At 42.7% G+C, this 24,457-nt stretch overlaps 5 protein-coding genes across 5 annotated transcripts; 2 read left to right on the top strand and 3 right to left on the bottom strand.

Moving 5' to 3' along the window:
- The first annotated feature begins 64 nt into the window (after positions 1 to 64).
- Positions 65 to 18,997, top strand: LOC125765688 (kinesin-like protein KIF14). Its single transcript, XM_049431089.1, has 4 exons — positions 65 to 2,019; positions 16,504 to 17,114; positions 17,183 to 17,369; positions 17,442 to 18,997. The coding sequence occupies exons 1-4, from the start codon at positions 448 to 450 to the stop codon at positions 18,756 to 18,758; spliced, it is 3,687 nt and encodes a 1,228-aa protein (XP_049287046.1). The 5' UTR covers positions 65 to 447; the 3' UTR covers positions 18,759 to 18,997.
- Positions 3,689 to 12,135, bottom strand: LOC125765715 (uncharacterized). Its single transcript, XM_049431149.1, has 2 exons — positions 11,134 to 12,135; positions 3,689 to 5,157 (listed from the first exon to the last, which is right to left on the bottom strand). The coding sequence occupies exons 1-2, from the start codon at positions 11,318 to 11,320 to the stop codon at positions 4,841 to 4,843; spliced, it is 504 nt and encodes a 167-aa protein (XP_049287106.1). The 5' UTR covers positions 11,321 to 12,135; the 3' UTR covers positions 3,689 to 4,840.
- Positions 18,998 to 19,105: 108 nt separating the features above from the next.
- On the bottom strand, positions 19,106 to 21,375 carry LOC125765694 (protein O-glucosyltransferase 2-like). The gene is made up of 3 exons (XM_049431122.1): positions 21,058 to 21,375; positions 19,786 to 20,992; positions 19,106 to 19,713 (listed from the first exon to the last, which is right to left on the bottom strand). Exons 1-3 carry the CDS (start codon positions 21,267 to 21,269, stop codon positions 19,591 to 19,593), a joined length of 1,542 nt encoding a protein of 513 aa, XP_049287079.1. The 5' UTR covers positions 21,270 to 21,375; the 3' UTR covers positions 19,106 to 19,590.
- Positions 21,376 to 21,389: 14 nt separating this feature from the next.
- Positions 21,390 to 23,029, top strand: LOC125765706 (cAMP-dependent protein kinase catalytic subunit alpha-like). Its single transcript, XM_049431139.1, is given in 4 exon segments — positions 21,390 to 21,907; positions 21,969 to 22,364; positions 22,431 to 22,872; positions 22,875 to 23,029. Coding segments are annotated over 4 exon segments (1,059 nt in total). The 5' UTR covers positions 21,390 to 21,733; the 3' UTR covers positions 22,922 to 23,029.
- LOC125765709 (uncharacterized) lies at positions 23,019 to 24,422 on the bottom strand. The gene is made up of 3 exons (XM_049431142.1): positions 23,918 to 24,422; positions 23,673 to 23,852; positions 23,019 to 23,606 (listed from the first exon to the last, which is right to left on the bottom strand). Exons 1-3 carry the CDS (start codon positions 24,056 to 24,058, stop codon positions 23,100 to 23,102), a joined length of 828 nt encoding a protein of 275 aa, XP_049287099.1. The 5' UTR covers positions 24,059 to 24,422; the 3' UTR covers positions 23,019 to 23,099.
- Between the last annotated feature and the right edge of the window lie 35 nt (positions 24,423 to 24,457).

Below are 24,457 nucleotides of genomic sequence, written 5' to 3'. Positions count from 1 at the left end.
GATGAATTGTTTGAATGCCAAAAATATTTAGTTAGTTATCTTGTTAGCTACTTTATCTGGTAATTTTTTATGGTCCTTTTTATGAGTTTGCTTTATTATGCTTCCTTATTTGCAAACGAATGTATGATTTATGTCTACCAGCGTCTAAAAGATTACTCTTTGTAACCGCTATTTTAAACATCGATTCTCTGTTTTTGAAGAAACCAAGTAGGCACCCCTCTAAACGTGTCCATTTTCAAATCCTCTCGCTTGACAGAAGCTGTTGGGCAACTGCCGTCCGAGTTTTTGTATCGTCGTGGATTAGCTAGAAAATGTTTCCTAAATAATCGCTGTTATTTGTGTGATTGTACTGCTTTTACAGCTCATAAGTGTTTGTTTGTTGTGTATTCTTTTATCGCGCTAGCCGTTCTGTGTGTTCTGTGACGCTAGAAGCAAAAGGACTCAAACATGAATTCTCGCATTGCAACCCCAAAACATCGGTTCGGGTCAGCAGCTGCTACCGCTGGTGGTACCTCGTCGCCGACGAAAGCGTCCACTCCACGGCCGCGACCGGCCACCGGCTCCAAGTTGGCCTCCTGCCTACTTTCGAAGCGTACGCAATTGAACACATCAAGCTCGGAATCATTACCGGGTTCTCCGGCCCGAACACCCAAAAGCGCTTCCGCGCGTCTACACAACATTGGCAATGGACTTGAGATGAAATCAAAATCGTCAACGTCGCTTAACACAAACGGTTGCTATACACCTTCGTCTTTGTACCGAGCACCGCTAGCTTCGTCGAAAAGTGTTTCCAAAGATTTCGGTACACCGCGCAATGTATTGAAGCGCGCCGTAGCACGAGAAAACCTGTTAAACGCAAGAACTCCGGAATGCTTTTCCCGTATTTCACTCGACAGCCCGCAAGCGTCTGGAGGGCGGCACCGTACTAGCCAAACAAAGCTAGACGAAACACAACGTAGCACAAAGGAAAAGGACAAAGAAGGTACGGGAAGTGAAGTAAGTAACCTAAAAGTCGCCGTGCGCATCCGTCCCCTATCGGCAAAGGAATGTATCGACTCGGTGGCCAATATTGTTCGGGTAGAGAATAATGAACTGTACATAAATGGTGGCAGTACGGCCGATAATCTTGCCGGTGTAGAACATTACTTTTTGTACGATCATGTGTTTTGGTCGTGCAACGCCGAAGATCCTGCATACGTGAGTCAAACCGGAGTTTACTCCAACCTTGTCCATCCATTGCTCGACAAAGCATTCGAAGGATACAATACCTGCTTGTTTGCGTACGGCCAGACAGGATCGGGGAAGAGTTACAGTATGATGGGAATGGATCTGGACGAGAACTACGACGATGCTCCGAACCCGGACGCTGGCATTATACCTCGCTTTTGCCACGAATTATTTACACGAATAAATGCACTGAAAGGCCAGGTGCATGCCGAAGTGGAAGTGAGCTATTTCGAAATTTACAACGAGAAAATACATGACCTACTGTCCGTCACACCGACCGATGGTGTGATCACCGTATCCACTCCCGGGCAGGGACCTAAAAGGGCCGCACTGAAGGTACGCGAGCATCCCGTCTGGGGACCGTACGTAGTCGATCTAAGCACGCATCCAGTCGATTCTCATACGGCCTTAAGAAACTGGCTTGCCGTGGGAAATAGCCAGCGAGCTACGGCGGCCACCGGTATGAACGATAAAAGTTCGCGATCACATTCGATCTTTTCGGTTGTGTTGAATTTGGTGGAAATAGTGCACAGCAGCGATACGGATGATTCGGACCGCCCAGGCAGCACATCGGTGAAGCAGACGAAACGAAGCAAAATCAGCCTGGTGGATTTGGCCGGTTCCGAGCGCGTAAGCCAAACGTGCGCCAGTGGTGCACGGTTGAAGGAGGGCGTTAGCATCAACAAAAGTTTACTGACGCTTGGGAAAGTAATTTCCGCACTGGCAGAATCGAAGAAAAGCGCCACCACCTACATCCCTTATCGTGATTCCGTTCTTACGTGGCTTCTGAGGGTAAGTACGAAATAATGCTTACAGAAAAACTTGATTGTAAAACTGGCATTTTAGGAAAGGGATATTGTTTATTGCATCAACACATGTCCGGGCATAAAATCGTTAATTCAACAAAAGTCCACTTGGAGGGATCGCCATGCTGCGAAGAATTCTTCGATGATGCTTACACTTGCACACAAGGGCACACTTTGTGCAGCACGGCTTCTGGATGGGCTTTCGGCTCACTACCGCTGATACATCTGAAATGGTTTTACAAACCGTTAACATTGCGAATGGAGCAATTTTTACACAAATGTTCCCAATCTATGCCGTACCTTTTTCCTTCGCACCATCTTGTTTATCGGTGCGCTTACTGCTGAATATTTTCTTCCACTTCATTTTGCAATATTTTTTTGTATTTTTAAACTTTTTTTTTTTTGGTCACCCAACAGTGAAGAACGTCCGCTCGATGCGAGATTCTGTTAAAAAGTGGGCTTACGTTATGAACATACGCAATAAAAACGTTAAATGCACAAACAAAAGGCAATGAACACAGAAAGCACGGGAAAGTATTAACCGCAAAGGAAGTATCGGTTATAACATGAAGCATGATAAGAAATGGTCCTTGGTTAATGTTTGTTTGAGATGTTGCTAGTCAAAAAAAAAGACTCAAATGTAAAACAGTTTATACCACGAATTTCATCTCATATTCATCTCGTTACGATATAGATTAGGATGTTTTTGTTTGTGCTTTAGGTAGCCCGAACCCCCCAAATATCGTAAACAACCCCCCTGGTTAAGATAAGGATGTCGTACGCCATATTTCATTTTACAATGTTTTTTATGTAACTTTAGCATTCACGTTTATCTGCCGCTGCATTTAACGAAATCCGTTTAGCTTTAAAATTAAATGGAACCGATCAACCGTTCAACCTAAGCTCGCGGTAAATGTTTCCGATTGATAACGGGAAACATAAGTAACGTATAAACGATATTGCTTAAGAGCAAATGCTGAAGTTAGGATTCAAAAGGAAACGTTCACTACGGCAAGACTGGACAGTACCACGCGTTCGGTACGCGCAGTATAATTAACGTTACGATAAAGTATCTCCCGACACGACAAAACCATAAAACCACGCCTGTTGTTATTGTTATCAGTTTGGAAATGTGCTTTATTGATAAAGTATCGTGCGAACCAGTTTTAGTCAGCACTTGATGCGTCGATATTTCAAAAGACGCATACGTGACACCGTCTGTAGACTCCAAGATCGATCGGAACGTTGCAGGTGTTCCACGCGGTTGCCCTGTTCACCGTAGGGTCGCATGTCCCTGGAGTAAAGTCTGCGATAGTCGAACATTTGTGAAGTGCATTGTTATTGCGCCATTGATGCCGTATCTTATCAATATGAGGCCACGCACATTGTGGACAGCCCAGTAGGAAGATTGTATCTAGGTGGTTTGGGACTTGGAACTTTGTAGAATGAGATAGAGGACAAGCGCAGTATCTGGTTGATTAATTTCAACCTTTCAATTAGGGTAATTTGTACGGTATTGCTCCTTTGGGGAAAGGGCTTTTTTTTAGATAGCTTTTAGTTCGAAACAAAACTCATTATAACAAAGAAAACGTAATTTGCCAGATAATCTGCATCCACCAACATGATCAATACATTTATACAACTTCAAACAGCCATTTCTGTGTAATATTGTAAAGGTTAATATTTATTTTTCTTCATTAAAACATTCACAAAAAGCTCTAAATATATGTAACACGATTCTAAACAGCAAACCTCTTACCTTACGGTTAAATACTAAAATCTGATTGTAAATAGATCGGATTTACAAATGTTTCTTTTTCGTTATGTTTTCTTTATCAATGTTTAGGTAATTCGTTTAGGACACAAGACCTGTAATGCAAATAATGGTTATCTGTTGTGCAGAAACAAATCTTCATCCATTGCGATTCTCTCTCAGAAAGCAGAATTGTGTCCCTTTCGTTCACGCAGATCACTCCAGCACACGATCATTGATCGGTTGTGCAAAAATATCGCTTTGCACACACGCACGTACCCTGCAAAAAGGTTCTCCATTTCAACATGCTAAAATGCATATCGAATGAGTTAGGATGTGTTGATAAAATTGAACGATCTCTGTCACTGTGAGTCGTGTAGGAGGGAAGCATAAACTCAGCCATTCCCACACTATACACCATTGGAGAAATGCAATATTCCATTCTGTTAATCAACGCTATACATTTTGCTAACACGCTCCTTTCGCTATTATTTAAAATGTTTTTCGTGTGCTCTGGTATGTATCTACTGCAAATACAAACGTTGCAAATAGATCGTTGATTTTCATATCTTCTCCACCAACCATTCTCGAAGGTGAACTGGTGTGTATAGTTATTAATATAGATCAGTCTTTTCGCATCAACAATAACAGTGGTACGTTTGTCTCTTTCTGGGAGTTTTCTTCTATTTGCTGCCCGCCTGGCTTATGAAAAAGTCAGATCGTGAAAAAAGGTAATGAATTTACGCTACTGATTATCGTTTTTGCACACCAGCAAACGTTTTTAACGTTTCTCTCAATGCCGTATTATGAGTTGCCACACATGATCTACTCATTTAAAACTTATGCGTTGAAGCCTATTTCTGCCAAACTTAAGCTAGAAATAGTTTTAGTAAACCTCTTTCGATTCCCAAACAATACGCTATCGTATGAATAACGATATGAAATAACTTAACATCTATCGTAATATCTAATGATCAGCAAACGCCACTCGTTAAATAAATGATTCCTTTCTTCACATCCTCTCCATACGATCGTTCGATTGCTTTCACCAGGTTCATTTGCTTTCGATCGATTCCTGTCGATTAAATCCGACACCCGGAGCGGTAATGTGCTGATGATGGTTACCGGTCGGACTGGTGGACAATGTTGTGCCTCGTGCCGATGCACACATGTCCTCCTCCTCGTCCTCCTCCCGCAGCTCATCGATGCACTCTTCCGCGTCCTCGCTGATGCTTTCGGTAGTGATGCGCTGGCCACGCTTTCGCATGTACGCACCAAGCGGTCGCTTCTTTTGCTCCTTGCAAAATGGACAAGCATCCTTGGACGATTTACCAGCCGAGGAAGATTTGCCGATGTAGCTGAGAAGTTTTGCTGTAAGAGTAAGAGAGTAATAAGAAAACAAACTGTAAGCAAATTGTTTCAAACAATGTATTTAATTGTATCTCGCAAAACGTTACATTCCTCGAGTATGATGCTGCTATCAATATGCATTCTTATCGCTCCGGGTTATTTACAAAACATACATTTACTGTGTGGTGTTCCGTCGAATGCAAACACATGCATGAAACCAGATGTGTGCTACCACGTTATCTAATCAAAATAGTTGCAGCAATGCGATGGTGCCATTTTGTGTCATAATTTCTGAACCCACAACGTCCTTAAGCGACTTTCATCTAATTGAATATTTTGGATCTTTATTTCAATATTCATACAAAAATCCTCATGAGCAGAGACGTTCAATTCAATTCCTTTGCAGTTCATTTACTACAGTATGGAACCACTACGGCATGGGACAAAGACATAGAATGCTGTTTGCAACTTGGAAATGTACTGCGCAAAATGATAATGATACACCCAGTTCCGTTTAATAGTATCCTCTCGAGATATACACACACGGGCGTGCATCCGCGATATCTCGTCATAGTCACGAGACGTTCTTGCTCAGGCTACCGCCACAGTTATTTATGGTCTTTTTTGTATGTTCAGTTGATGATGTCCATGCTATTAAACGGTTGCAGCAATGGGAGACCATTTTGCTTTTTGTTTACACATTGATAAAATTGTTATGATACTGTTTGAGCACGTGAGAGAAGCTTGATCAACTCAAAAGGTTTCATTTAAGCGTAAAACAATCTTACAAGTACAAATTACGTAGTTTGTTTTCTGACAATTATTTTACAATCCGTTCTTATCAAGTAATGCAAGGATTCTTGTTTTATTATTCCAACATTTTGGCTTGGCTTTATTTGCGAATTATTTGCTGTTATCAGCCCAATTCTTTAATTTTTTTTTGCGCTAGTTTGAATAGTAAAAGTGACTGAACTCTGCTCTCTGTCCTCGCAAAACAAAACCGTTTTGCGACATTCCTTATCAAATGGCTGGTGCCGAATCGCAATGAACGGTTGTCTAAAAGATTAGGAAACAAGCGAATGTAGGACGTACATTAGTCAGAGCGTAAAGATACGTGTTTCTAAGTACGACAATCAACCTTAACACAAGTGTTAATCAATCAACTGACCGAACCCAAACCGTCGGTCGAATTCTTATCATTTTTTTTAATGTTCATTCGAACGCAAAAAAGGGAATCCGGATTCGAAGAAGAAAACACAGCAAAATTACAATATTTTCAAAACCAATCGTACGAGCAGTAAAAAAAAAAGAAGCAACGATTGATGGGAACTTCGCTGATAAGAATCGACAGCAACTTGACGTAACTAATAGGAAATATAAAAGCATAAAAAACACACACACAAGAGCAGATGCAAAACATCGGACCTTGGGCAGACATAGTTCAGTCCACAACGAAATGAACTTGGAGCGAACTTGGTCGGGAACCCCATGTGGTCCGGGGACGGACAGAGATAATAGCTTATCTGCTTGCACAGGGCGGAACAATTGCAATCAGCTCTGGCGGGACAAAAAGAGTATAAACGCTAATAAAAATCGGGAAAAAAGGTTATCTGGTGCTGAGGGAAGCAGTTAAATATAAGCGATGACCGGTTAGAGGAGTAGGTGACCATTCAGTTGCTTTTTTATTATTCGCCTCAACACGAAAATGCTCCCTTCAAAGATGTATCTACCACCAACGCAACATTTCAAACGTCCTTGCCTATCAATGGCATCTTCTGAAGTACATAATGAAGTCACCGCGTGGTACGTGATCGCGGGCACGTTTTAAATTTTATTTTTAAATAGTTTTGTAATATTACTTTTATCTCTGTTTCAAATTGAGGAGTGTTTGAGTTGGATACAGTGCGTTAGATATGAGATGTCTTTGAAGGAATAACCTTTTTCAATGTCTTCACCATTTAATCTTCTAGTCATTCATCTGGAAGCCGTTACTAGTGCACCAAGTTAAAGTCTATAAGTGTGATAATTTAATATCGTTGCATTTCTTTCACCCTAAAGCTGTAATAACGCATGCGCCACCAAACGAATTTGAAGCAACAATGTTCCACACTTTTCTCACTCTTACGCACGTTACGAAAGGGCATGAAAAAATGTAGGTCAATGCACAGTTGAGGCGTGTGCTGTACCGCGATACAAGTCGCCACCATCATTCATATGGGTTTGGAGTCGTTTGGGACGGAGCATTTCTGTTTTCAACGTCATATACCACCCATGACCCGGTAGCTGCATCTCGTGCAGTGGGACATTCGGGAGGATTGAATGTATCACAACTTAAATAAGCATGCCCATGGAACTGGGGAACGAGTGCTGTTGTGATGAGTCGAGTTAATTTAACCCTGCTAACCTTCTCCACGCAGACGGGGAGTCTTCCCCGAACTACCGTCTGGCGATGGTGAGACATTGCTCATGCTTAATTGTATCCCCTAGGGTGCCCAAGGGTGAAGTACCAGAACAGCTGAGATATGCATTCATCTCAAAAGAAGCCACTTAATTGGCGGTGATTCATTTCCGCGTGCAAGAGAATTGTAATATACCGTACCACTGAAATACATTTGTCCATATCCTCTTCTGGTGATCTTTAATAGCATTTGGGAGTTGATCGCTTTCGTAAATGTGTCCAAATTAAAGCTTTTATACACTTCTAATCAGTCTAATCGGTAATGCAAACAAGATTACGGTTCGATTTCGTTATTGAGTGCAACTTTCCAAGGAAGTGATAATTCGAGACTTGAGGAAGTGCTGAGCGTGTTGAGCTGGTCGGCAGGCAAAGATGTAAAGTGTAAATTAGCGCCACGCAATTGGTTATGATCATCTCACACGAAGTTCATGACATGGCATCGTTTTAACACTAAAACGACCAGGATTACGAAATGTTTGAATGTTATCCCGAGATACTATTCCTAAGTTGCGCATAATGAATCTATTGCAATGAGTCAATCAAATGAATCTTCAAAAGATTCGAGATTCCACACAGCTACATCAATCCTTAATGATTTTTGTTCTGTTTTTAGATTAAACCTTGAGAATTTATGAATGCCAAGGATAGAGATCACCTCAAAGATACTTTCTGATACATCAAACACTGAACGAGTTTTATAATGCTGAACTATTCATTCTAGTGTTAAAGCCGAGAAGGAACGTAGCTGTCGGGTAAAATATCTCACCTCAGTTCTACGTTTTCGTACTTCTGACATAACAAATAACCTTGACGTAAGCGTGAGAAGAAGAAACAAAAGTATAAAGTTGAAGTAGGGTATTTTACACCCTTTCTAAATGCCAGCAGCAATAATTTGAGCTAATTTGTATATTTTGCTTTCGCTCAACATATAGTTCAAAAGCTTACGCGATTTCGTGAACAACTTTACCGATCCGTCGATCGTACGCCACGAACACCAACAACTTGCCAACGTAAACCAAGCCCCTCAGAAATACATGGTTGCAGTTTTGTTATTTGCTTTTTCTGTTTTGTCGCTCCAACCAAGGGCAAACATTGCCTCCGGATGAGGTTTGCCGCTGCTATTCATTCTGCTCTTCTAGCAATTGCCGCCACATTTGCATTTGAGTGTAAACTTCCGTTCCGGCAATCGTTCACTGATATGATGGCTAGTGTTGCTGGACCTTTGAATGAGATTATTTACGATGCTGTAATACGCAACCAGAGCTGCATGTGCAAGAATTCTGATCTCTCACGAGTCCCGTGACAGTGTGTACGTATGATGATCGCCGGCTTGTAGATCGAATTAACGTATCGCGTTTTTTCAACTCTTCCCGAAAGGAGAAGATGGGATTTGAAGTTAAAGGATGATGTCAGCCGCATTCAGCCGTGGAAAGAAAAAAATCTTGATTCCAGACTTTGAAATTCGCTTGCGAGAGACCTTTGGTAAATTCACGGCTGGTTGACGATCTTATTGCGCACTTCCATGCACTTTTGCTTGCTGCGTGTGGGTTTGTTGAGGATCGAATAAAGAGTCAGATTTCAGTTCCGCTTTTCCTTCTCGACCACACATCACGGACAAAGTACAACGCACTCGCCGAAGAGTGAAGTGATGTTTTGAAGAGGGCCAGTTCTGGGAATGTTGTTTGCTATTTACTATTTTTATCAAACCGGTCTTCTCGGTTAGAATGTGGAAGGATGGTTGGTTTATGAGCGTAAGTTGCGCACGGTGGTTGCGGATGAGAGATCGCTGTTTTCGTTGTGTTTCGATATAAGGCAAGGCTCAGTGGTTTTTGTTGCGCTTTGAGTAACGTAACATAGCCATTCTCCCACTCCAGTATTTGTGGTGTTGGCTAGCTAGCTCTAGGTGTTGCAGTTACCGACAACGCCAAGCCCTTCTCTAATTCCCTTTTTTCTGTACGTCTTCCATCACACTTTTTGCTCCACCTCAACAAAGCCCTCCACAATTCGGTGTCATATTGCTGCACTCTCGACAACCACTACCTCTCGAATTGCCTCACGTTTGGCGAGCTCAGTCTGTGGAATGTACTTTGGTGCGTTTTTCTACACAACCAGTGAGCCGGGTATGTAGTACATTGGCGCCTTGTCGATTACTATTGGCACCGTTCCATTGGGGGGCATTTAAATATAGCCAGATCAGCGTGTCAGCAAAAGCACGAGACAACCAGTGAGGAGCAGTCTGTACTGCATCCTCTTGCCCCATTCCCAATAAAACGGATTTACTACGATTCAAGCTAAGAGAGAGGACGCAGACAAAGAAGACAGATTTTGTGAATGCATTTTAATGGACACCGTGATCGCGACATCATACTACGGAGGATGGTTTTTATTTATCTCGGTCATTCTAAATTTAGAGATTTACTGGCAGTTTTATGTGATTGATGTGATCGCTTAAGTCATCATCAATGCCGGCATGTCAATTCTTTGCTTCTTTTTGAAGTGAAACGTAAACACACGGGTGTTGATGTGGTCAGTTTGAAAATAGTGCTAACGATAAAAATCTTCTACAAGTGGCCATGGCCACGGTATTTGTGTCTCGATTTTGTATCTCGTGCTGTACATTGTACATTAACGTCACTGTGATGTTTGTGTGCATGCGTATGAGTAAAGAGTAAACAATATGTTAAGATATTGGGAAAACACATAAGTGCGTAATATACGGAACGTGTTTTAATCTTTCAAAAAATATTCTGTTTTTCCTTTCCGAATGATCGCGTTTTGTAGTACGAGTTAGTTTCGATGTGTTTAGATCCAAAAACCAACAGCTACTGCACCGTTTGAACGCTTTAATTCCTATTTTCGTATTCGTAAGCAATGAAGGAGGTCAACAGAACGGAAATGTTGAATTTGTATGGAACGCTCGTTCTTTAATGCACTTGTTCCACTGCTAATGAGAACCACAGTGTGGGAGCAGATGACTTTTCGAGGTTACGCTTCGTGCATGCAATGAAAAAAAAACTCATCAAACGGTGAATGAAAATTGGTAAAGCACAACCCGTACACGCGCGATTTGCGTTACTGTGGAAGTAAATGCGCAAATAAGTAAACGGTAAAACCGCTTCTAGTTGAGCGATTTGTTGTAGCACGCCTCAAATGGCGGCGAAACCGATAAACGCCGAAGGAAAACCCCGGCACCGCGGCAATACAAATCCAAAGTGCCACGACACAACACCTTTGAAGCGTTTCCGCGTTTCCCATGTTGTAATGTGTTGTTTTCGTTGGGTTTTGTTTACTTGTAGACCGATTATTTCTATGATGAACTTCACGTGGTTTTGCATTTGCATGTTCGTAGAAGGGTTATTATCATAAACAGAGGAAATTCCTTTTCCCGAGATGATTCACTTCAAACTAGAATAGTAAAAACTGCTGTAAAATAGCGCGAGTTTTGTCACACCCGTTTGAGTGATGCTGTCAGTGATCGGTAGTGAACGATCACTGACAGCATCCGCACTCCGAGTGTTTCGGATCGGTTAGATGTTTACCTTGAGCGCTCGAGCTGCTGCTTGTGTTCGAGTGGTGTCGTCGCTGTTGCTGCTGCTGCTTAGTCTTGGAGACGGGATTGTTCAGAGGATTCTCGAGCGTACCGTACGGGAACTTCTCGTAGTCCCGGTAAACCGGACCGCGGAACGACGAGTATTGGATGCTGTCGCTCATGTAGTAAATATCCATGGTGACGGCGATGTGGTTGTGTTGTGCAGTTGTCAAGGATACTAAGATGACGCTTTTTTTTTACAGCAACACACGATGGTTCATTCAAAGCAAGAAGAGAGAGCGCGCGCTAGGTAGGTCCTTCGAATCCGACTGAAGGTTGCCTTTCAAATGGTTTTTTTGGTGCGAGCTGGTCGTTTTTTGTACGGTTTCTTCCTAACCAGCAATCGTCTCTGAGTGCGTGTATATGATTAACCTCCACCGGACAATGTCTTTGGATAAGGTTATAGAGCTTCAATAGTGAGGGTTTTGTCCTCTATCGTTCCGCTTTAATTATGCTTCACTGTCGTGTCGCCATAGAATGGCTTCTTTATTAGTGGTGGCTTATTAAGATTGGGTTACTTCAGTAAATCCGTTGCCTTCACCCGCATTCACTATTAGCACACTTTCACTACTAGCAACCACAGGCCATTTGGCACTCCGTTTTGTTGGTAAACAATTGCTGTTCGATCTCAAGACTTTCACATTTATAACATCACTTTTCGTTTGGTGACACTTTTGTTTATGCTTTTTTGGAAAGAATCACTTCAACTGCATTGGTGCCACGCACGTTGATTTCGATGCTTAACTGTGGGACGTTAAAACTGGTTACCAAAACGACGCAATATTCACTTCTTACTGGTTGTTTCGCACTGTTTAATGAAGTTCGCTTGCCGTTACGTTGGTCGACTGTCTGAGCTAAACTGCAGCGTGCGATGAGCGTGGCCAGGGATATATAAAAACACACTCTACCACCACCACCACTCAGCTCCACTCAGCCTCAACGTCGTTCCGAACGTGCTGCGCGTTCGTTGCTCCAACTCTGGCGTACGGTAGAAAGACGGGGCGCGTTCGCATACAGCAACAAAACCGTGATGTTCCGTCGGCCCGCGTACGGGAATTATCTCGGCACGGGTAACAACGCAAGGAGAGACACGGCGACTGGAACGTGGTAGCATACACGTAGACGCGCGTCTCGATCTCGCGCGCACGCGTCTCTTTGGCTGTGTTGGTGCCGGTTTTGCTCTTTCCCGAGCACGGTGTTAGTATATGTGTCATATGACGAAAATGACGGTTACGCACAAATTCTTCCATTCGTATGTTGTTTCTCTCTTTCTGTTCTCTCTTCTCCAAAAACACCCTTCAGAAAAATATGTTTTGCAAATTAAAGGTTTTGTAAGGCGATTTTATTGCAAATATCAAACTTTTTTTAACAGAAACTGTCGATATGAAACATATAGTAAAACTAGTAATAATATTGCGTATTGCGAATAGAAATATAGTAAATAAAAAAGGTAAACATCTTGATCGTAGGTGAAACCTGTTCACCAGCAGATCATGTTCGATCGTATATGTTGCGAACGGGAGAGAATGTAAGAGTGAGGGAGAGCGATCACTTGCACTCTCAAACTGCTATGGCAACGGATGAGATGAAATCCCCATTTGCAGAAAGAAAACAGAAGCTTTTGAGGGAGAAAGAGAGAGAGATAGAAACCAGCATAGCGTATTACCCCAGCATAATTATGCTGCAGAAAAGGAAAACATACGCATTTTAAAAATAGCATCATCGGTACTTTTGCCGGCTTAGGCGGTGTTCGCTACAGCAAGCAAGATTAACTGCAATAGAGCAAATAGCAAATTGCGTGTTGCCGGTGTTTCGTTGGATGACGTCAGTGTTGCAGGTGGGGCATGTATTATTAGTGTTTTGGTTTGGACAATTTGAGCATCTCTAAAGCCAAGAAGAAACTGAAGTAATCTCTTGCAGAAAATAAATTATGATTAAATTTTCACAAAAGTCCGTTGAACCTTACGAACGTTTCGCGGGGAAAAAAAGATCCCTCCGGTTCTTATCTCGTCCGCTAGTGGCGTATTTGATTTATGTCTAATCTAAGCAGGGATTTGTCCACACTGTGATTATCTTTATCAACTGATTGTTTACTGTTGTCCCTTTTTGATAGTGTGTCGTGTTTACTATACAGGATGTAACTATACTTTGTCCTTCGATTTGTATACCTTTAAGGTTTTACGCCTTTCACACCTGTACGGTGATGCGCCATCGAACGTGGTTTGTTGTCATTCGAAGCGACCTTCGGTAAAGTCCCGGGAAAAACAACAGAAACCGACTTTAGGAATTAATCCTGGATTTACTAGATGTTATTCAATCAGCTAGCTCTACTTAAGCAGAAGATCGCGAGCAATTGAGTGTTTTAAATATGTCGCCTTCTGAAGACTTTTTAGATTAATTTGATTAAATCTGGGGCCATTTCTGATTTTTTTCATGTTCAAGGTAGAATACCTTGAAGTACTTGTGGAAAGTTTTTACCTTTCACGAGAATTAGTGAGTTGAAAATAATTCTTTGCAAACAATTGAGTTTCATTCACTTAAGCTGGAAAACCCTGTAATAAGGGGTTCACCCAGGTAAAGACACACCCATGTTTGATCGTTGCAAAAAAAAACGCCTGATAGGGTTGATTAAACACCTTTCTTCACTGTTGATCTTCTTTATCACCGACCCCTTCATCAAGTGGTAACTAGCACTCGGGGAAGTAAGTGGACGCCAAACTAGTACAAATAATGTTAAGCGTCTTGGGTAGTAGACAGTTAAGCTTTTCGCACTACATAACAACGCATCCGCAGATGTAACCGGGTTGAGTCGGTACTCAGTAACAGTGTGTCTCCGGGGTCATCTCGTCGCCATAATCGCACCGAGTACGATCCATCAATTATTGATCAAGAAAATTGATCATATTTCGTTCCGCATCGATCTGTTATCATTCGCATTGAGGGACACAGTCGATTGCCCATCCGCTGTGTGTGGGCTTTATCTTTATCTTTAACCCACCCAATCCGATAGATGAGTGCATTCGATACAGAAGGGGGATACAGGTTAGGTCATCGCTTTTGTTTGTCCTCATCGATGTACTACTAACGAAGCTTATAAGCTACCGGACGAAATGCTATAATCGCTTTTAATTATACCAATAAAAATGTGATGCATAGAAATGTATAATCGGTAATGGGGTAGAACCGTAACCGCATTGAGAGGGTTGCTTAATTGTGCCCTTGTGTTTTCATTTTACCAAACCAATCGTTTAGAGTTGCCAGAAATTTAGGAAACAAATTACTTACCCTTGACGGGTAACCGATAAACCAAACATAACAAAAGCTGGTTTGTTCCTGTTTCTGTTTTCGGGTGCCATTATTATTGGTACGTAAGCTGGGTATTATTGGCGAGTTGTAAATCCAGAGTACCCAAGGTTTCCGAAATAGTTTTCCTGTTGTTGATAACGATATCAAGCTTACAAAGCGAAGAAAAGGCAAAGACCTAAGCGATGGGGTAAGAAACTTCACTTAGAGGTGATTGCATGCGTCCAAGGATTCTTACGCTATTGAGAATGTAGACACGCTTATCGTGTAGGCCTTTTCTCAGTACTGTTGTTGACTGATGACTAAGTTTATGTCTCTACCTTTTGTATCATAAAACAAGGTAAAACAACGCAATTTCTGTAGCGTTTTATCGAAGTACTGGAATTTTGTTTTGCGACTTTGGGAATGAAGATTTGCGTCGCAATATGATCAATTGTTTATTCTGTTTTAATAAAAGTTTATCAAAAAAAAGACATGTGTATAACTTTCAACTTGATTTTTGATTTTTTGGTCCAATAGTATTTCCTTCCTTCTTTCCTTTTTTTTGTTATCTGCTTTAAAAACCTTGATTCTAAATCACTACACATATCATTTCAAGTGGCCGTAAAGTGTTGCAGCAGTTGTTTGCATTCCTTGAACATCTTAGCTAATAGTGTCCATAGCACTAACGGCACTGTCTGTCAATAAAGTTTACTAACCTACATTTTCCCGATCCTCTCAGTGCAAACTGAACAACCGTCGAAGAATTCAAACAAATCTTATTTACAGTAGAACTTATACCTTAGGTTTCGTTGCTATCTCACGTTGTATTTAGTTATATTTCTTTCCACGATATACGGTGTGGTTCATTTGTTCCTGTGCTTTTCTTATCATAGTACAACACTTGAAACGTATTTAGCTGTTGATAAACTCATCGTGCTCAGAAATACCTGGAACTCCCCTTCATCTTTTAGACACCCTGTAGATAAGTTACAGTGCTTAAAATTGTTAGGCTGCAGGAAGTTTGCTTATTTGCCTTCTAGACACTTGCATGATGCCTCATTTAGGGATGACGGTATGTACTGCACGTGAATAGAGAAAGCATGTCTGCTGTTGCGAGTCGTGGATGAAATTCGCGAATCGCTTTACAGGGTTTTCAAGCTCTCAAATGTCAAAGTTGGAACCATATCTGGATTTTTTTCAAGTTGAACTCGACTGTGTTGAGGTAGATGTGGAGTCTGTTTCATTTTTTGGAACTTTTGCAAACTTAAACTCTCTCGTTTGATACATCCATCATGGCGGCAAGCTTTGCACTTAAACGACTTCACGCTCTAGAATAGTGGAAATATATCAAATCTATCACTACACATTCTACTTCAAGTTGAAAATAATCCAGAAATCATTTTATCTCAAAAACACCTAATAACTAAGTTTTCTTCTAAATTGTCTAAAAATACATATCAATCTTATTGGTTCACGCTCATCCTTACTAACGTTGTATGAGACATATCGTTTTTTTCTAATCTTAGATGCACCTAGAATCCGTTATGGTATTGTTCCAGCATTGTAGAAAATGGATGCTGACGCTATTTGCGGTTACCGATCAGATAACACAATACATTTGACCCTGGCCATGGCTATCATGTTACTGGCATCACCGTCTACAAGCTTCGTTATCTCTTGCGGGGTTTCACCGTTCTAACTTTGAAAATCTTATTATTGCTATTCTAATTATTGCATTCTTCTGTCCATCGGTCATTCATTTGTCGTATCAAACAACAAAGAATTATGAATTGAGCAAGTTTCTGAAGTCTTTCGTTTACTTCCCTCTGGCACGCGTCAAAAGCGAAAGGAAGTTATGGTTCGTTCGGTTTTCGTAACTTTATTCAGTTTCTACATCGTAATTGTTATATATACGATAATTTATTACGCTTCGATGATTTTAACGTTTTGGTTTTGTTTTACAATTTAATTTTTGTACAAAGTAGACAAAATAATATTTAGAAGCTAATTATAATTACTCTTTTTTTTTCTTCAGGAAAATCTTGGTGGCAATTCTCGCACGGTTATGTTGGCCACGATTTCACCAGCCAGCATTCATGTGGACGAAACTCTTGCCACGCTGCGATACGCCTGCCAGGCACGTAGCATTGTTAACCGCGTCAAGGTGAATGAAGATCCGCACGATCGTATCATACGGGAGCTCCGGGCGGAAGTCGAACGGCTGCAGGTCCTGCGACAGGATTACGAACGTCAGAAGCGTTTGTCCGAGGCCCATCAACAGCATCATCCACCGCGCAAAATCATTATCGAAACCTCGGTTGATGATGGTGAGGTTGAGGCACTGCGCCAGCAGCTAGCCGAGACGGAACAGGAGCTATCGAAAGCTCAACGGTCCTGGCGTGAACGGTTGCAGGAAGCGGAAGATGTTCGCCGGACGGAAATGAAGTTGCTAAAGCGCAAAGGGCTAGCGTTGGAGCTGTCGGCCGAGCAGAAGGAACCGTGCCTGGTGAATTTGGCGGCGGATCCAATGCTGTCAGGAACACTGCTGTACATTATTCCTCCCGGAACGGTGCAGATTGGACGACCATCGTCCCTATCATCTCCAGATATTGTGCTGGAGGGTCCGCTTGTTTCACCTAACCATTGGTAAGAGTTTTCACAGGACAAACCAAGAAAATCGCTAACTAATTGTGTGTATGTATCTTACCTTGCAGCTCGATAGAGAATAAAAATGGGAAGCTATTTCTGTTACCGGAAGCCAGTACCGAGTATGAAACGTTCGTTAATGGTGAACTCATCGTCGAACGTCGTCAGTTATTCCACGGTGATCGATTGGTGATCGGTGGCTCACACTATTTCCGCATCTCGAACCCACTGTGTCCGAACAAATCTACTCAGATTGTAAGTGCAAACATCATATCGATTTAAGGTCAAAAAATTACATTTTCTTTCCTTTTTCCTTTGTTTTGCCAGATGGTAGATTTCCAGCTGGCTCACCAGGAGATTCTGCACGAACAGGAGAACCGTTTGCGGCGTGAGCTGGATGTTGAAAAACAAGCGGCCATCGCACGTATAGAGGCCGAACGAATGGCTCACGAGCAGGAATACGAAGAACGGTTAGCTTCACTGGAGTTGGAAAAATTTAAATACAAATGTCGCAAGGAATTGCTTGAAACGGAACAAGCAGCATTGCTCCAGTCTACTAAGCAGTCTAAGCGCCAGAAGTCCGATGGAACAAAAGAACGCCCGTCCGATGTTCGTGATTCGATTGATTGTGTTCCATCGGCCGCGGAATCCAATTTAGCGGACAAGATTCGCCAAATAATGGAGCACACGAGCGAGGAAAGCCTGGCGCACATACAAATGATGGTAAAGGAAGCTAGTCAGCGGTGCCGTAACGTCGGTTTAGACTATGACTTCAAGCAAACGCAGGTGTGGCAAGATGAGGGCATTTTCCGTGCCGTGATCAACATTGTCGATCGTGCAAACGGACGAATAGCTGAGTGGGTTCCGGCACGGTTGGAATACTGGCTGGGGATAGTGCGTGAACGGGATGACTTAACCGCGGACAACATGTTCGAATATTTCGACCTGATGTGGATCGATGCGGCGAACCAATCGGCAAATGAATCGCTTCTACACGATTCACAAAACTCTAGCCGCATTTCGTTAAACCTCAGTGCGGTCAAGGAAGCGATCCGTGGACGGAGCAGTCTTGTATCTAGCTCCAGTAGCCCAGGTAACGAAAATACCGTAACAGCGGGAAGTTCGCGCAAATCGCAAGGACTTCTTAAGTCCATCTTCTCTAGACCAACGCTGTTACAAGCGAGTGGCAACGAGGATAAAAGTTGTACAAACAGTGCGAGAAAGGCTCTATTTATCGATCCGGAGCCAAATGATGAAAATGTTCCCAGCAATCACCAACAGTCGTCACCGGCGCATCAAACCAAAGGCGGTAGTACGGGTCTGCATCGATTCGACCAAAAGGCGGCCAATTATCTTAGAGATCTTTCCTTAATGTCGCTAAAGCTGCGGAAATTATGCGAGAAACATCAAGAATCCGATACGCCTACCATTAACGATCCGTTGCAGGATCAAGGGAAGCAAAAAAAGAACGATGCGGAAGAAAAGTTGGCAGCACGCTGCCTAGAATCGGTGGTCGATATTGAACGTTCGCTGCAAACTATTCGGTCGGTACTAGCTGATCATAACATCAAGGAAGCTACGCTTAATGCCATGGAGGATGATTTTGGACGAACGCCCAAATCGGTACGGTTTCTGTTGGACTAGGATACTACTGTTGTGCGTATGTTTACGTTCAATTCTTGCCTAATCCCTTACCATTTCTGTAATAGTTAAGGGAAATGATAAATTAATCGTGTATTTTCTGTACAGTTTGTTTTGCACCAAACTTCCAAAGTTTCTTTTTTTAAATCGGTAGTGGTTAATTGATATCATTATATTTTTGATATATGTTTGTACGTTCTGACGGTTTTGACGTATTTGCAATAAACGGCATTACTGGATAAGTTTAGAGTTCACAATTGTATATAGCGGAAAACAATTTTAACATCCGAAGCATTAACCTGTTTAATCTTATGTAGTAGCTTCCCGCACGCAAATACACAATACAAACATTTTAAATTTTAATCTAGAAAGATTTAAGTTTATTGAAGAACAGGAGAGTGTTGATTAACATGCGGCGTAAAACACGATCTACATTTCCCCGCTGCATGATTTTAGGAAAATCTATCTCTACCCATCCAGACTAGCAATACTGTATTGGAACCATACTGAATTCAAGTAACTCGCGTATCTACGTATATATCTCTTATATCATACTGTCTCGCACTAGCAGTAGTTTACAGTTTCTCTAGAGATCTATGCTGTTGCCGAGAGAGCCGAGACTATTCTTCGCTCCGTCAACCAAAGAGAAAGAAGAGAAGGAAAAGAAAATGCCCTACTGGAAATGATAACGTAACGATCACAGCTCGCTGGTTGCGTCATAGAATAGATTCGATTTGTAACACGGTTTGCGGTTTTCCTTCAGATTGTTCTCGGTAGGACAGGAATTAATTCAACTCGTGCGTCACGTGCGGTAACTGTGGTTGTCGATCGCTTTTTAAAGCTCGTCCCTTGGAAGCGTCGTCCGCTCGCACGGACAATGGTACGCTTCTTCGGGTTGCTCAATCTTCTCCATGCCCGGCTGTACCTGTATCGGACTAACGATATATTTAGCATACTCCTGCAAATGTGTGAGAAAGAATCATTATGAGCGTTGATGCTTTATGATTGTATACGTTGCTGTGTCCTTTACCTTAAACAGCAATGCGTGATAGCAGTAAATGTCCAACGGTAACAAATTAGCGTTGACGAACGCGTTTGCATTATCACGAATTTCACGTGCCTTTTCATCGTTTTCCCGAGCCCATTCGATCTGCTGCACCAAATCGGACAGATCCGCCTCGAACGGTATGTAGTGTCGCATCGGTACCAGCTTGCGGTAAAAATGTTCGTAGTAGAACGAGTTCTGCTTCAACACGACCGAACTGCCGGCCAAGAGATAGGGCAACCGGTACGCCGCTACCGTACCGTCCACATTCACCTGATAACGGTAGTCGAAGAAATCGTGCATAGAAATGTGAGCAACGCGCGGTCCAAATTCACTTTCCTCGTCGCGGAAGAAAAAAAAGTTTGTAAGCGATGCGTTCAACAGCTCCGGATGCCGTCGGGCCAATGCCACTAGCTCCAGACGTTCGCGTCGTGCATCGCGTCCGCGCCAGAAAGCTTTCGCGTGCTTTTCTGCCCACGGCAGACCGCGTCGTTGAATCGAAAGCATATCCAGCATTACCCGGCCCATATTCTCCAGCGTCGATTCGGTAATATCGTACGTTGGCATAACGATGTCAAAGGTATCGTCGCTTCCACACCAGGAAAAGATTGGATACGGGCCGGTAGTACGACTTGGGCCACCCTTTTTCACCAGCGGCCAATCACCAAGATTTACAAACATTTCCATATCGGGCAACGTAAACTTGCGAGCCAACGAAAGCAAGATCGTGTCCATGAATTTACTAAACCCGGTGTGTTGTCCGTAGCAGCGCCGATGCACTTGATTTCGTAGAATGACATAATTGCAGTGTGAAATGCTGCCCGGCTTATCGTACTGTTGGATCATGCGTGTGCGTAAGCTGGAGAAATTGATCGCTCGAAATGGGATAAGATCCATATCGATCTGTGGATCACCCGATGGACATCCGACCGTATCGAGCCATTCATCGACGGACCCTTGCGGACAGTAGCACTGTTCGGAGTAAAGTGTTCCGGGTATGGAGAACGGAGATCCATTCAGATGAACTTCGTTGTGTCGCACGTGTATCGTGACGTCACTGCACGATTCCGCCAGCCTGTAGCGAATGATGCTCGATCCATCATGACGGTCAACCTGATTCAACCGATACCGGCAGGTCCCGAAACGTGACTGTCCAATGATGTGCACGTCGTACTTTTGAGATTCATTGATTCTGTTGGGGTGAAAAAAAATAAATAAACACGAATCATTTGAACATTGCACCCAACATATACTAACTTTTGATTGTCGGTGTCTCTTGGTTCGATGAAAAAGTAGCGCGCCGGAAGGGTGACCCGGTCCGGAATCTCTACACCCGGTCCCCAAACGCGGCTGTTTTTTGCATCCACCACACGATCCGCACTACCACAGGAAGCGAAGTAACAGGAGTGTAGCAGTATCAGCAACCAACACGACCAGTACTGTCTCAACCGCTGTTGTTGATCCTCCATTGCAGCACGCACCGCGAAAGAGGTGCAAGAGAGAACGTATGTTGCCGCGTAAAAATTATTCGAGCGTAACACGCAATCGAGATTACACCGTGGTAGGTTCCGAAGGAAGCATATGTTTGTAAACAAAACCCCCTGACAGCCGTCGGTGAGAACAGCTGATGGATGAGATTTCGTGAGATGAGACGTGAGCTAAGCGTGAAGTCATGTGAGAATATTTGAAAATCTGCGCAAATGAACAAAATATGGTTATTATTCGGTTTCTTTACGGTTGATTTTGATAAACTTACTCAATTGTAACGGCCACGCTGTATTGTTTCTCTTTTGTATTTTTGTAGTCTTTTCTTTTAAATTATCTCAGCTAATAAACAAAGATCAGTCCAGGCGTTCACAAAGGAACCAAGGCAGCACGTATCATCATAGTAACCCAAATAGTAATTACCGGCAGTAGCATATTCAACGACAAAATGAAGCAAGACCCTGCACAAAAGTTTTCTCCCAACAGCGACTATCGCCAAACTTTAAATCGGCTGAAAGTAGAATTCGAACGTCGGTACAACGATCAGCAACAGGCATCTATTGCCACGCTAACGGAATACGAAATAATCCGCACCCTAGGTTCGGGTGCGTTTGGTACTGTGGTAAGTAATTGCATCTTCTGTGTGGCGCAATGCATTTATCTATTGGTGTTTCATAATGAAGAAACTGATCAAACGAAAAACCAGCGGTGAATACTTTGCCATGAAGATACTGTCTAAGGAAAGGATCATCTATCAGAAGCAGCTGCAACACACGTCGAATGAGAAACGGATTTTGCAAGCCATTCGGTTCCCGTTCGTCGTGAATCTGGAAACGTGTTACAAGGACAATTCCTACATCTATCTCGTAATGCCATTTGTGAATGGAGGCGAAATGTTTACGCTGCTTCGCCGATCACGAAGATTTTCCGAAGCACAAGCCACTTTCTACGGTGCACAAGTAGCACTGGCCTTGGAGTATCTGCACGCCTGCAATCTTATTTATCGGGATTTGAAACCAGAAAACTTGCTCATCGATTATCGTGGATACGTGAAAGTGACTGACTTTGGTTTTTGTAAGGTAATGAGAAGAGAAGTTCTTGCATCCTATGAATCTAATGTTTAATCCTGTTTCATCACAATGAAGACGATCAAAGATAGGACCTGGACACTCTGTGGCACACCGGAGTATCTCGCACCAGAAATCATCCAAGCGAAAGGATATGGGAAAAGTGTTGACTGGTGGTCTTATGGCGTGTTGCTGTACGAGATGAGCGCCGGATATTCTCCATTCTATATCAACAGTGCCGATCAGATGGCATTGTTTGAACGAATCTGCAAAAGCAAGTACAAATTCCCGAAGAACTTCTCCTCCGATCTGTGCGATCTGGTGCACCATCTGCTGCAGACCGATCTTTCTCGACGTTACGGTAATCTGCGCAATGGGTGCAACGATATCAAGCAGCACGCATGGTTCAAGTCGACTAACTGGTTCGCCTTGCTTAACCGGGAACTATCCGCTCCTTACGTACCGAAGCTCCAAGGACCGGGTGACGCTTCACTGTTCGATGTTTACGATGAGCAAAGCCTGAAGTAGCCTCGAAGTGCCAGTATGCGAAAGAATTTGCTGAATTTTAAAGTTTTATTCTATCGCATCATGCCCGTTTTGGGATGTCCAATTCGATGGACAGCTTTACAAAGTTGGATTGGAGGTGAAATGATAAAGATAATCTAATTTCATTCTAAGATATTGTAGGTAGATATTATAATTACTACATTATGGTCCTGCCACGGTAGCCCCTGTTGTGCGGTCGGCTTAAAATTGCGGAACCTTAAGACTAATGACGCGCCCAAAGCGCGATGTGAGCCGTTTTAGTGATGTTTCGGCAGTGTCTTCAGCACTATTAGCATCCGAAATCCTTGATGTGGCCAGTTTCGGCTTAGTGCCTTTCTGCACCTTTCCAGTTGCTCCAGAGATCGATATCAAACGTTCTCTTTCCTTACGGTAGTTGCGAGTTTTCCTCGTTTTGCGAGATACTGGTTCATCTACCGGTTCGTGTTGATGTGGAGTTTTCATATGTCGCTTCGATTCTACACTGAGATTTAATTTTTTCTGGTGTTGGCGCAATTTTTCTACGATCAGCAAAGAAATCGAGGTACTGTTTATGGTTCCTAATCCATTATTCTGGATTGACCTTGCTCTGTACTCTTGAGTGGGAGAGTTAGGAGGCACTTCTGTTTCACCTGCTTCACCCAAACGAAAAAGCGGACGTACAATACCATTCGGGAAAAGCGTTGAATGTATTTCAGCAATATGGGCGTCCTAAAGAAATGAATGAATCAGTAACATTAGTGAGCCACTTAATATGAATAAGTCCGGCCTACTTACCACTACGGTTTCGTCCCGAAACATTCGGAAACATATTGGACAGAACGGTTTACGGTGCATCTTCATATGTGTGGTCATACTAAGCAGCGTATGTAGATAGTAATCGCATTCGTAGCAGTAAAACTTTGGTCCACGTATCGCAGTGTTCAACGAAAGTGAGGTGAGAGTTTTCATGTAACTCTAAAATTAACCAAAAACACCGAATTAATAATTTGCCAGCTGCATGCCCGGCTCTATTTACTAACCTGTGAAAACCCGTCATTTAATGACGCTTCCCCATAGCAGAGCTTCATGTTTTCATTTTCATCTTTACAAATGGCCCCCTTTTCGAACACAGCATCCACAGGGGTTTCGTGATCCGTACGTCCTGCTGCTTCAGCCGACATTGATGGGACACGATTAATCCGGCAACTTTAAACTTGAATAACTATTACTATCCTTGAACCTGATCAAAAGCACCGTTTGCTTATGACCGATATGTATTGAAACACAGCGGGGAATGAAGCTCGGTTGAAAATGGGACAAGCTCGATGATTGTCAACGGGATAGCACTGCAGAAATGAAGATTATGCGCCTACTCTGATGACTGATGGCGACCATTTCTTTCGACGCCGTGGTGTTAGTTTGTTGGGGATGCGTGACATACTTAGTTTCTATCCCCAAACATGGTATAAATTAATCAATATTGAAAGTTTATCTCGTTTAGCAGAATAATCTAGCACACTATAAGAAGATCTTCGATAAGAAGAAAGGAAATGAGCTTCAGTAAGAACATATTTGATATG

This window comes from Anopheles funestus, chromosome 2RL (assembly GCF_943734845.2).
Source record: "Anopheles funestus chromosome 2RL, idAnoFuneDA-416_04, whole genome shotgun sequence".
In the NCBI taxonomy this organism is placed as follows: Eukaryota; Metazoa; Arthropoda; class Insecta; order Diptera; family Culicidae; genus Anopheles; species Anopheles funestus.
The sequence above is the reverse complement of the archived record's forward strand: the minus strand, read 5'-3'. Positions and strand labels throughout refer to the sequence as shown.

Coding starts and splice junctions, on each gene's coding strand:
- LOC125765688 (XM_049431089.1), top strand. CDS start 448: ATGAATTCTCGCATTGCAACCCCAAAACATCGGTTCGGGTCAGCAGCT. Junction 17,115..17,182: donor CTTGTTTCACCTAACCATTG/GTAAGAGTTTTC, acceptor CTTACCTTGCAG/CTCGATAGAGAATAAAAATG. Junction 17,370..17,441: donor CGAACAAATCTACTCAGATT/GTAAGTGCAAAC, acceptor TTGTTTTGCCAG/ATGGTAGATTTCCAGCTGGC.
- LOC125765694 (XM_049431122.1), bottom strand. CDS start 21,269: ATGGAGGATCAACAACAGCGGTTGAGACAGTACTGGTCGTGTTGGTTG. Junction 20,993..21,057: donor AGAGACACCGACAATCAAAA/GTTAGTATATGT, acceptor TCACCCCAACAG/AATCAATGAATCTCAAAAGT. Junction 19,714..19,785: donor ATCACGCATTGCTGTTTAAG/GTAAAGGACACA, acceptor ACACATTTGCAG/GAGTATGCTAAATATATCGT.
- LOC125765715 (XM_049431149.1), bottom strand. CDS start 11,320: ATGGATATTTACTACATGAGCGACAGCATCCAATACTCGTCGTTCCGC. Junction 5,158..11,133: donor CAGCAGCTCGAGCGCTCAAG/GTAAACATCTAA, acceptor TTACTCTTACAG/CAAAACTTCTCAGCTACATC.
- LOC125765709 (XM_049431142.1), bottom strand. CDS start 24,058: ATGTCGGCTGAAGCAGCAGGACGTACGGATCACGAAACCCCTGTGGAT. Junction 23,853..23,917: donor TAAATGACGGGTTTTCACAG/GTTAGTAAATAG, acceptor GGTTAATTTTAG/AGTTACATGAAAACTCTCAC. Junction 23,607..23,672: donor TTCGGGACGAAACCGTAGTG/GTAAGTAGGCCG, acceptor TCATTTCTTTAG/GACGCCCATATTGCTGAAAT.